The sequence below is a fragment of the Tenrec ecaudatus genome, chromosome 12, assembly GCF_050624435.1.
Source record: "Tenrec ecaudatus isolate mTenEca1 chromosome 12, mTenEca1.hap1, whole genome shotgun sequence".
NCBI lineage: Eukaryota > Metazoa > Chordata > Mammalia > Afrosoricida > Tenrecidae > Tenrec > Tenrec ecaudatus.
This window is the reverse complement of record NC_134541.1, coordinates 110,570,053-110,582,276: the sequence shown is the minus strand read 5'-3', so window position 1 is coordinate 110,582,276 and position 12,224 is coordinate 110,570,053. Positions and strand designations below refer to the sequence as shown.

Sequence of the window (12,224 nt, the reverse complement as noted above, 5' to 3'; positions counted from 1 at the left end):
CCTCCCCGGGAGCCGGGGAGGTGCAGGAGGGAAAGAGGGCTCCCAGGGGCCCAGCTGTGCGTGGGGGGGCGGGAGGGCCAAGAAGTCAGGATGGGGCTCCCAGGGGCACACCCACACCTCGGGCAGGCTGCTCGTCCAGGGCCACGATGCTGTAGGTGACCTCCAGGCCGGTGCCACCTCGATTCCGAAGGCTGAGCTCCAGGCCCTGGTGGCTGCGCACTGAGGCAGGGCACAGGAGCTCCAGGACAGCAGGCACAGCCTCCACCTGTACCTCAGAGGCCAGCTGGGCTGAGGCAGCCCCCAGGGCCAGCCTGGCCTTCACGGAGTAGTGGCCGGGAAGCAGGTAGCGGTGCATGGCTGTGGCCCCGGCCATGACCACCTCAGGGGAGCCGTCGCCAAAGTCCCAACACACGGAGCTAACAGGGAGGAGGGCAGTGACACGGAAGGCTGCAAGGCGACCAGCAGCCAGGGCCCCTCGGGGTGACTCCAGCGTGGCCCCTGGGGAGGCGGGGAAGACATGTGGGAGCAGCTTGGGGCCCCCACAGGTGGGGGGCAGGGGGGAACCATTGCAGAGGGACAGGCAGGCTGTAGAGGCATTAGGGGACTGGGCTACCCCACAGAGACACGTGCCCTGCTCAGAGAGTGCAGCCAGGCCCTGGCCCGTGGAGAAACAGAAGGCGCTGCAGGCCTCAGGCGCCAGTGGGTCCTCATGGGCCACCGAGAAGGCCACCAGGGTTGAGGCCCCCGAGCTGTTGTCAGGGAGGCAGGCAATGTACTCCTCACCTGGGGACAGACAGGCAGGGGCTGAGCTTCAACACACCCTCTCCGGCCCTCTGCCACCTGGAGCCCAGGCCCTGCTTAGACATGGTGGCGGTCGTCCCTTCCCACAGGGCCCTGGCTGCTGTGCCCCCCCCCCCGCCCCCATCCCAAACTGGGTTCTCCAGGAGCCCGAGTACAGGCCAAGTCAACCAGCTACTTCTTGCCTGACTCACCACAGCCGCTGTCCAGGAAGGGAGCACTGAGCAGGGGCTGCCCAGCCAGGGGGCCCGGCCCCGCACAGATGGTACCTTCAGGCTGGCCCAAACGTACCCCCTGCGCCCGCGCCCAGCGCGGCAGCCAGGCCAGGCCACAGCCACACTCGAGCGGGTTCCCGCTCAGGTCTCTGTATGGAGAGGCAGGTCCATGTTCAGGGACCTGGGCCTGGGCACCCCCTCTCACCACCCAGGGCCCTCCCATCCAGGGTCTGGAGTCATACTTTAAGGAGCACAGAGGCTGGGCAGGTAGGCAGGGCAGGACCACAGGCGTACCCCTCCCCCCATGACCCCAAACTCACATGTCACTTAAATTAAATAAATTAGCAAAGGTTCCTTCTTCTAATGCAGAAATCTTGTTGTTGCTCACGTCCCTGGAAGAGAGCAGCACCAAGCATGTTGGGGGGAAGCCCCCAGAGCCGGGGGGGGGGGCATGAACCCTGCTCAGCTCACGGTCCCCTCCCCCAGGCACTCACAGCTCCGTCAGGCCCGAGAGGTTTGCCAGGAGCCCCATGTCCAGTGCTCGGAGGAGGTTGTGGGAGACGTCCCTAGGGGCAAGAGGCCTGGTCAGTGCTGGACCCCAACTGTCAACCAGAGGCACACTTAGTCTTCAGCTGTAGCCCAGCCCACCCTCCACACGCCTGGGCCTGTTGTGTGTGTGTGTAGTGGTGGTGGTGGGGTCTCTCCTACCCTCCATACAGGCTCACAAAGGCCAGTCCAGTGGCACCTGGATGGGCATGTGCCCCCTGCCCCGCATAGGATCCTAGATGTTTCAGAGGTTGTCAGGCAGCCAGGTCGCAGGACCAGGGCCCACACATGCAGGAAGGCCCCTGGGCAGGGTGGATAGGGACTGCCTCACTATTCCCAAAACAGCCCAAGATGCTCTAAGTGGGAAGGATGCTACTGGCTGACCCCAGCCTGGCTATGATGGTGGTGGGTCAGGTGCAGTTAGACCCTACTGGACCAACAAGATCATTTGAAGCAAAAAGCAGCAAGAACGGGCCAAACATAACTTTGTGAATTTACAGAATTTTAAACTGAGCAGCGGGCTGTTGGGGGTGGGCTGACTGGTGGAAGAGAGGGACAACCCCCCCTACATACACACACACACACACACACACGCACACACACACCACCCCCCCATCCAAGAGAGGGGCAGGGCCTGAAAAGCTACCAAGAAGCAGAGAAACAGTGTATCGATTTATCAGAGATTAACAGATTCCACCGGTTACAAACTTGTCTTCCCACCCAAAATAACCACACTCAAGATGAGAGCCCCAACTACAAATGAAGGGCAGTTCTCACGGAGAGGATAGACTGGGGGTCAACAAACCCCATACAGCTTCCCCAAACCAAGCCTGCTGCTAGCGCATCAGTTTCAACTCACCGCCGACCAGAGGACTGACCGGAACTGCCCCAGGGGCTTCCAAGGCGTCAGTCTTTATGGAAACAGACCAGCGGAACAGTTAGCAGTAGGGCTGCCCTCTCCAAACAAACAAAAAACTTGCCACCACCCCCCAAAAAACAACAGAACAAAACAAAACCCAGAGACAAAAAATGAGAGCAACTGACCAGAAGTACAAACGGTCATGGTTATGTAAACAACTACTCCCCATTTCAGTAACAACCGAAGAGACCCTGGTTTAAACAATGTAGCAGGTCTAGACACTGTAAATCCCACTGTGAGCCCAGCACGCCCCCTGGTGGCCAGCCCTGACACTGCAGCTCTTTCAACCCCGCTTAGGTCTCAAAAAGATTTTCAAACTTACAATCCGTTCGTTCCTGATCCAGTATTTACCACTGGGGGGGGGGGAGGGGCTGGTGGTAAGGAGGGTGAAGGAGGGGTACGGGGTGAAGAAAGCACGCCCATCCCCAACATATAAAAGAAAAGAAAGATCCACGGGCGCTGACGTTCATCTCCCTGGTAGGCATGACTTGGGTCCTCCCTGTGGCCAATGCAGGAAGGGCAGCAGCTAGGAGCCTGCGGGCCCTGGGGTGAGGCCCGGGCCCTGGGGGTTTGGGGAGTTTGAATAAATGAAGGGCGGCTCAGATGCTGGGGGCAGGAGGGCAGGACGCTCTCGCTTCAGTGTCCCGCCTGTGACAATGGAGGGTCCCACTCTCCCCACTTGGTCTCTCAGTGCCTAGAAAACACGCAGGTTCCAGGGCCTCATCCACCCCGGGCACTCTCAGCCCCATGTACTCCCAAACCCTAGTGGATTCACAGGGACTCCACCCAGGGCAGACTGTCCTGGGAGGGTCCCCTGCACCCCAGCCCAGCCCCAACACACTGCTGCAGCACTACTCTCCCCACTGTGCTCGGTCCAGCATTCCCCAAGCAGGACGGCCCACAGCATCAAGCCCTGGTCCCGGTAAGGGCTTCCCGGACCTGAAGTCACAATGGCTATGCATCTGCCTCTAAGGAGGAATCAGTGCGCTTGCGGGGGGTTAAGGAGATGATGGGGGAATCCCTCTCTGCAGGGCACGGTATGGGGCTGGGGATAGTGAGAACATAGGGGTGAAACGGGGGACAAACAAGGCTGGGGTCTACCTGGCCCACACCTGCCTCCACATAGCCACGAGGTCACCAGGGGCCAGCTCCAAGCATGGCTCTGCAGGAGCAGGAAACAGGGGAAACCAAACTCTTACGATGCTTTCTTTCCACGCCCCGTTTTCTGGAAAATTCATCAGAAACAGTAGCCAGACGAGCACCTGAAGGGCAGCTCGACCTCGATGCAAGCAGCACAGTGCCCACCCAGGGCTCTAGCCCTTGGGTCCCAGAACGCCTGGAGGGATTGGTTTTATCCTTATAAAGTCTGGCCCCCACCAAGGTGCCTCCCTGCCACCCAAACCTGGCCACAACCCCCAGCCTGACCACAGAGGGGCTAGGTGGCGGGACTGGGTCAGACCTGCGTGGGAGAACCCAGGGGTAGGGAGGGATCTTGGGGTGGATCCTAGCCACCGCCTGCAGTCAGCCGAGTTCTTTGTCTCCATCTGCTTCTGCCATCACGATGTGTGTGTGTGGGGGGGGGGGCACCGAGGCCTGGCCAGTTCTCCCCCAGTTCCCATCATCTCAGTGTGCTAACCCACCCCCACATGTAGGAAGCCCGTGGAGCCCAGGATGGGGGCATGGTCAGTCTCCCCACATCAGGTGTCCTCAAACTACGGCCCGTGGGCCATACGTGGCCCGCCGAGGACACTTATCCGGCCCACCTGGTATTTTCCCATTTGTTTGTTTGTTTTTTTTCCACTTCAAAATAAGATATGTGCAATGTGCATAGGAATTTGTTCATAGTTGTGTTTGTTTTTTTTAAACTATAGTCCGGCCCTCCAACGGGTCTGAGGAACAGTGAACCAGGCCCCTGTTTAAAAAGTCTGAGGACCCCTGCTCCATATTGTCCACCTCAACTGGGCCACTCTCTGGGCTGGTCATGCCCCCAACTGAGGATACCCATCAGGGGCCCCACAGCCAGGGTTGGATGGGGAGCAGGCCAGCTTGGGGCAGGGGTGACCAGGGGACTCACTAGAGAACAAGCATTTCTCCCAGTACCCAGGGGATATCATTGGAACCCACCCACCCAGCCCCTCCTCATCTTTCCCGACCCACCCCCCAAGTCCAAAGGACTGCTCTGCCAAGACAGTGGGACCAGGATGGCCCCCTCTCCACACAGTGCCCACAGGTCTGCCCCCTTCAGGGACCTGACTGCCCTTGCCTTTCAGGCACCAGGAGCTACTGAGCTGCTCCCTCCAGGTCCCCTTGTGCCCATTCTCTGACCATGCCTTCCGGCATCAAGCAGAAAGGGGGGAGGGTCCCCATTGCTGCTGCCAGGAGGCCCCCAAGGTTCCCCGTACCCCATATGGGCCAGACGATGCTGGAGGGAAGGTATGGAGTGGGGAGGGGGCGGCTGCAAAGGCTAGTGTCCAGCAACTTATCAGGGAGAACTTGGAAGCCGTGCCCCTCCAGCACAGACGTGGGAGGGGCCTGGGGGCTGGCCGAGCCCCCAAAAGAGACGCCTGCACATTCCAGACACGTGCGGTCAGAGGCCCGGACGGGTGCCAGTCGGCCTCGCACCCCCACCCGCGCTGGCCGCCACTCTGGAAAGGACCAGGGCTGGGCTCCGCCGCCAGCTCTTATGTAAGGGCTGCTCTGGGCCAGCAGAGCCTCCGCCCTCTGGCAGGATGGCCTGGCACCCTCCCCAGGCCCAGGCTCCAGGGGCTGCAGTCTCCGCCCTCTGGCAGGATGGCCTGGTGCGCCCCCTCGCCACCCCCACCCCCCACTCTGTGCGCCCCCTCACCACCCCCCACCCCCTACCCCAGGCTCCAGAGGCTGCAGCCTATTTTTGCTGCTGAGAGTGGGCCAGCTTGCCCACCTTCTTCTTGAGGGAGGGTCTGACAGACCCTGGCAGTAAGGACCCACCTCCTCCCGAAGCTGGGGGCAGGAGGCAGAGGGATTTGTCCTGGGCCCCAGCAGTTGGTAGTGGGGGGGGTCAACCCCCACAGGCCTGTTGCCTTTGTCCCCAGTGACCATGACGTGTACACCCTGAAGGTAGGGGTAGCGGAACAAGGCGCTGTGAGGGGAGATCCAGGAAAATGAGGTGGTCTCAGGGCACAGGAGGGTCCCAGTATCTCCAGCATCCCTCCCTCACAAGATCCTGTGCCAGCCTTGTTGGCGTTACCCCACCTGCCCCCCGGCTCCTCCTGTCTGTAGTGTTCCAGCTCCAGAGACAAGCATGTTTCCATCAAGGGAGGTGGAGCAAGAGTCGCCCATTCGAAGGGCAAAGCGGGGTCCACACGCCCCCCCTGGGAATATGCTGACTGGAACAGGAGGGGGCACAGGCCTCAGAGATTGGAGAGGATTTCCACAAACTGACCAACTTAGGGTGATGGGTAGCCAGAGACCCCAGCCTGGACTACTAGGGGTATGTAGACCCCTCCACCTACAGGGGCCCCAAGTCCATCGAGCCATCTGGACCTGTGTTGCGCTGACCCTCCTGGCCCCAGGCTGGCTTACCTGCCTGCCTATCCAACATAGAAGGTCATGGGGGCTCCCCAGCAGGAGCTGTGCCTCCAGGCTCCTCCCGCCCTCCCCTGCCACACCCAGCCCTCCTGCACTATGCCAACCCCAGCCATCCCATGGGGACCCCTGCCCTAGGGCACACACTGACCCCTGAGCCTGTCCCCCTGGGGACAGAGGGGGGAATGAGGAGGGCGAGGCCAGGAGGCAGTCCTCAGGCTGATGCCTTTCCCAGAGCTGCCAGCTGCCAAGTCTGGGGAAGGAACAGCAGTTCCGGGAAGAGTACTGAGTCCGATTTTCCAGCTGCATCTTGTTCAGCAGCCGCCGCACGCAGCCGTGGGAGCCAAGGCCCCACCGCTGCCAGCAGCCACCCAGGGCCAGTTGAAGACACTGGGCACCCCAGATGGCAGGGCAGTGGGCTCTGCCATTCCCCAGGAGGTCGGGTCGGCCATTGGATGCGCCTGCTGGCAACCCGACCCGCCCAGTGTTCCCAAACAGACCACGTGTCCCCAGCCAACCTTTTCTGGGCTGAAATCAAACCCAGTGTGTTCCCGCTGGGAGTGGGGCAGCCACAGGGATACCATTCTAAGGGCAAGCCCAAGAGGTGGCGTGGGCCTGGGCCTCCACCCAAAGAGCAGCCCCTGGACCCAAATCCCAGCAGGGGAAATAGCCACCAAGAGCCGGTATCCTCAGGAGGGGAAACAGAGTCACGCAGGCCTGGCACAACCCGAATGAGCATACCCCACCTTGGGTGGTGGTCAGGCCGTGCAGGCAACCTCAGCCACCCTGTCAGGTCACACACAGTAGCAGAAGTCAGAAGGCTCACCCAGGCCCAAACGGAGGTCAAACACCGGAGGAAAGGTGCTGATAGCACCCAGGCCCCAGGCAGGACCCCATGGCCCTGGACAGGACCCCATGGTCCTGGACAGCAGCCCAAGGCTCGTTCCCAAAGGCCAAGCCACCCTGCACTTCAAATGGTCTTAGGGGGGCTGCCCAGGTCCCCGCCCCTTCCCCATCACCAGTGGACAGGAGTTGCGGTTTCCCCACCTTGTCCTTCTAGAACCTCTGGTGGTTGGGGGTTGGCGGGCACTGTGGGGCCACATCCCTCACATGTCAAACACTGAGGGGTCCCCGTGGTGTTCGCAAAGCATCAGAAATAAAACCAACTAGGGAGAAAGGCCTGGAGATCCACATTTTCTGCTGGAAACGCAGCAGCGGGATCACGTGGAAAACTGGTCGGAGCCAAGGTGGAAGCAAACCCCCTGGGGTGGAAGGTGGATGGGGCCCTGGTGGACCAGCAGTTAAGCACTTGGCTGCGCGCTGAAAGGCTGGCAGCTGGGACCACGCCAGTGAGTCCTTGGGAGAAGCGCCTGGTGCTCAGCTTTCCTGAAGATGCCAGCCTGGAAGTCCCTAATGCTACACGGGGAGGTCATGAGCATGCCCCACCCCTCAACTCTAGGATACCTGCCCTCGCCCTACCAGGAGAGCCTCAGGCAGCTACAGTCTCTGGTTCAAGGTTATCTTCTCGAGGTCCCTTCCTGTCACCTGCTCTGTATCCACAGGGGACCCACGAGTGTGGAGATGTTACGTGGGCCCCCCACGTGGCAGCCGATCTTGAGAGCAGCCTAGACGTGGCTGGGCCTTGCCAATGCCTGGCACGGGGCTTCCTGGGGCCTCCCTGGCTCCTGGCTCCCAGGTCCCAGCATGTCACACCCACACCCAGTCCAGGAATTCCCTTCATGACAGGTCGACTCTCTCTGACCATATCTCAGATGCAGAATGCAACCAGGGGCCTCTCCTAGACCCGCCCACTCATAGGGGCACAGGCAGGGAGGGGCAAGGTCCTGGATGCCCCCCCCCCCCTGCAGGCCCCCTCACTGTCTGGTCCTTTGGGTCAGCTTTAACACACAGCTGCTCCACAGGGCAGAGGGCTTCAAGGCTGCGAGCCATGGGAGCAGGTGGCCAGGTCTTTTCCACCCCCGCACAGCAGCCAGTCGGTATAAACCACCAACCTTCTGCTTGGCAGCTGAATGATCAGTGGTCGCCCTACTGGGGGTCCTTATAGAAACCCCCACAGCCCCTGAGGCAGGAGCTCCAGACAGCCCCCAGCTCTGGCAAGCCTCCGGTGAGCACCTGGTATGGACGTGTCTCCCCAAAAGCAATCAGATCTGAGGCTGACACTGTCAGTCACACTGAGGCTGAGAAGGCCCCAATGCTCCCCCTAGAAGGTCGGGTCCCAGGACAGTAATCACAGGCTGCACATGGCCACGGGGATGACACGTGGCTTGCCACGGGGCGCAGCTCTGGAACCGACTGCCAGCTTACAGGAAATCCAGAAGACGGAGGGAGTGGATGGACCACAGACCAGCGGAAAGGGAGCGGGGTGGGGCGATCTGTGGCCAGCACCAGCTCCAAGCCCCTGCCATCTGGGCAATCTTGTCGCATCGGCCCCTAGGACAGGAGAGGACGGGACGGTCCCTCCAGCGTTCCCAGGCTGCAGATCTTTATGGGAGCAGATCGCCCTCTCGTTCTCCTGAGGAATGGCTGGGGGATTTGAACCCCCAATGCCGGGGTTAGAAGTCCCACACATAACCCTCCGTGCCCTCGGGTCCCCTTGAAGATGTTGATGATGACGACATCATGGGGACCTTAGTTAGGAGCAGATGCAGGCTGACGCTTCTTTAAAAATGAGGCACAGTCAGCTGTTGCCGGTTCAAACGCACTGAGGCTCCAGGGAAGTTGCAGTTCTAGCTGGGAGACCCTATGGGGCAGCTGTGCTTGACCACAGGTGGGTTCTCCCAAGCAATCAATGGCCACATGAAGGTCTCAACAGGGATGGAGGGGAGCCTGGCCTGGCACTGCAGAGGGTGGCTGTGACTCGGTGCCCAAGATTCTGCATCTCTTCTGCCCACTTTCTAAGGTCCTTTAACTCCCGTCACTTGGGCGAGCATGCCAGTCTTCCTTGAGCGACACTTTGTCTACCCACTCAAGTCTCTCACCATGAAGCAAACAACCTGGCTTCCCAAGCAATGTCTTTTCTTTCCGTTCCTCAAACCACTCTCACCCATGGGCACCATTTAACCTGGGTGGCTGTGGTCCCCCCAACAGGCCAGCTGCAGGGGTCTGGATTCTGCTGCCCTGTGGCACCTCAGCATGGCCAAGGAGCCCCAAATGGAAACATCCAGGGCTGAAGCCAGCCCAGAGGTCCAGGGGCTCCAAACCTTCTGAGAAGGAGGGAGTCTGAAGGGTGAGCTGCATGGTGGTCAGCCTACAAAGGCACTAGCTTCTACTGGGAGCCTCAACCCCAGCCAGCAACCTGGGAGGGATAACCCACCTACTACTATGAAATTCCTGATACTTGGCCTTGAAGGGTCTGGGGACACACCTCCAATACCCAGGTCCAGGGCCCTAGGGGGCCACTTGCCAGGCACGAGGCACAGGCTCTCTGTGTCTGCCTGGCCCAGATTCCACGGCCCCAGGACCCCTGATGTCCTGAGTGGCTCCTGGGCCTGCTCTGTGCCAGCCCAGTGGAAAGCCAGGTGTGAGAGGACCAGCCCTGACTAGGGTCCATCTCCACAAAGACTGAGGGCAGCAAATGCTCCAGTGGTCAGTGCAGCCGGCCTCCCTCAGGGCCCGCACGCTTCCCACCCACCGTCCAGTAAAGCTCCAGGACCCCAGGCAGCTTCTGAGAGGCCCTGTCCTGCTGAGGGGCCACCTCAGCCCCCAAGATCATCTCCACATAGAGGATGGGGGGGGGAGTAGGGGGGCCATGTGCTGAAAGATCAAATTACCAAGCCTGGTACCTGGCTGCCAGGGCCTGGGGACAAGCAGGCTGCCCCACAGCATGGACTCATGCGGCTCAGAACTGGGGTGCCCGGCAAACCCACATGGTCCTGCAGCCAGGACCTGTTCTGAAAACTGTGTGTACACCTGTCCCAAGTCCTTTCTGATCCAACCTGTATTCCACGAACCTCACAGGCATGGGGGGGAAACACAGCTGGCCTGGTTCAGGGCTTGGGGCTGGGCGTTCGGCAAGCCAGGGCCTGTGGTAGGACCCCAGGTTCCCACCCCATTTTGCTACGCAGTCCTGAGACTCACTTTTCTGTTTGCCCAGTAGGGGTGTGCCCTGTAACTTCAACTCCAGGATTGGGGCAGGAGTTGGAGGAAACACCAGCAATGGGTCACAGGGCTGGGCTTGGGGCCTGTCTGAGGTACGCACTCACCAAAGGCAGCCTGTCCAGAACCCGACTCCTGTCCCAGGGAATCCCAGCCGTCAGGACAGAGAACTGCCCCATGTGTTTCACCAGCCTGTAAATCTTTATGAGAGCAGACAGCCTCATCTTTCTCCCAAGGAGCAGCTGGTGGGTTTGGATCACTGTCCGATTCACAACTCAACTCTCTGTGATGGTGACCAAGTCCCCCCAATGCAGAACTGAGCATGTCTTGACGTCCTGTTTCTCTCTCTCTCTCTCTCTCTCTCTCTCTCTCTCACACACACACACACACACACACACACACACACACACACACACACAGGATAAGGTCCTCAGTCTTGGCACTTATCTCCCACCTTGTCCCCCTACCTCCTCATTGGGGGTGCTCCCTAACCCACCACTGGCTGCCCAGGCGTTTCCCTTCCCTACACTGGACCCACCTTTCTGCCCTTTGATGTGTATCAGGCTAACTCCTAGGTGCCCTTGTCCAGTCCCGGGAAGCCCTCCCTGTCCCACCTCCTGGCTGCAGCACCCCTTCACAGGTCCTGGGTATCCCATTAATTCCTAATTAGCATCGGGATGTTTCTCGGCAGCCTGAAGGGGCCTCCTCTGTCCACAGGACCTCTGTCTATGGGACCTGGCGGCTGCCGCGGCCCAACTCTTCCAGCCGCTGGAGCCTCGCCCTGGGAGAGGCCTGGCCGGCGCTCCGTTTCCCCGGCCCCCGGCCCGGAACGCGCCCACGCCCTGCGAACCCGCCAGGCCTCTCCTGGCCGTCCAGCGCGGCGATGCTGGTGCCCAGACCCCGGGCCTCCGGCACCATGGCAACCGCCCCCCGCCGGTACTCACAGCGCGGTGGCTTCGGCGGGGATGCGCAGCGAGGGCCCGAGGGTCCGCAGCCCGCGGCCCGAGCAGTTGACGCGGCAGGCGGCGCCGGGCGCCGGGCCGCACTGGCAGGGGGGCGCGCACGGCCCGCAGCCGCGCCCGGGGTCCCCCGCCAGCGCCCCGAGCCACAGGCCCAGGCCCAGGGCGAGCGCCAGGCGGCCGGGCGGCATCGTCAGGGCGTCGCGCGCATGGCCGCAGCCCGCGCCGGGGAGGCCGCGGCTCAGGCGGGGCGGGCGGCTGGCCTGGCTGCGGGGACAGCGGCGGCGCTGGGCCAGGCCGTACTCTGTCTCCGCCGCCCGCTCGCCCGCTGGCGCTGCACTGCGGACCGCGGCGCTGCTCCTCCTCCAAGCTGTGCGGGCGGGCGCCCGCGGGCTCCACCCCCTGCGCTGCGGGCCGCCGCGTTGCTCCGCCCCCAGACAGCGCGGGCGAGGCGGGGCGGGGTGGGCGGGGCGCCTTATGGCTCCACCCCCTGCGCTGGGGGCCGCCGCGTTGCTCCGCCCCCAGACGGCGCGGGCGGGTGGTGGGGCGGGGCGCCTTATAGCTCCGCCCCCAGACAGCGCGGGCGAGGCGGGTGGTGGTGGGGCGGGGCGCCTTATGGCTCCACCCACTTCACTGCGGGCCGCCGAGTTGCTCCGCCCCCAGACAGCGCGGGCGGGGCGGGGCGGTGGTGGGGCGGGGCCCCCGCCTGCTGGCTCCACCCCCTGCGCTGCCGAGCCGTCCCCCTGCAGGCTCCTCCTCTAGCTCCGCAGAATGTCAGGAGCTGACTTCAGGCGGAGCGTCGGAACCTCAGCCCTGCGGCAGTCGGGTTCCATCCCGGCCCGGACTCCTCCACTGGCGCCAGCTCGGCCCTCTCGCCATTTCGTCGCGCGCGGGGCGGGGCGGACATCAGCCCCGCCCCGTGGGTGGCTCTCCGCACCCAAGGAGTTTGACAAACACCAGCTGTAAAGTGCAAGGTCTTCCGTCCGTCCCGCTCAGCGCCGTATCCGACAGCCTCTCACCCAGCTGGCGCTCCCTGAAAACACGACGCAGTTCCTCTGGAGCCCCCGCACAGACAGAGCCAGGGACGGGGGCGCCGTTTGTGCAGGC

General features: G+C 62.2%; 1 protein-coding gene across 3 annotated transcripts in view; it reads right to left on the bottom strand.

The window, feature by feature from the left end:
- Positions 1-11,443, bottom strand: part of PKD1 (polycystin 1, transient receptor potential channel interacting) — a 33,370-nt gene extending 21,927 nt beyond the window's left edge. For all 3 annotated transcript variants that reach the window (XM_075564459.1, XM_075564462.1, XM_075564460.1), the window contains exons 1-5: positions 11,103-11,443; positions 1,508-1,579; positions 1,334-1,405; positions 993-1,162; positions 118-783 (exon numbers count right to left, since the gene is read on the bottom strand). In XM_075564459.1, coding sequence (XP_075420574.1) covers positions 118-783; positions 993-1,162; positions 1,334-1,405; positions 1,508-1,579; positions 11,103-11,308 — 1,186 coding nt within the window. In that variant the 5' untranslated portion in view covers positions 11,309-11,443. The remainder of the gene's footprint in view (positions 1-117; positions 784-992; positions 1,163-1,333; positions 1,406-1,507; positions 1,580-11,102) is intronic.
- Between the last annotated feature and the right edge of the window lie 781 nt (positions 11,444-12,224).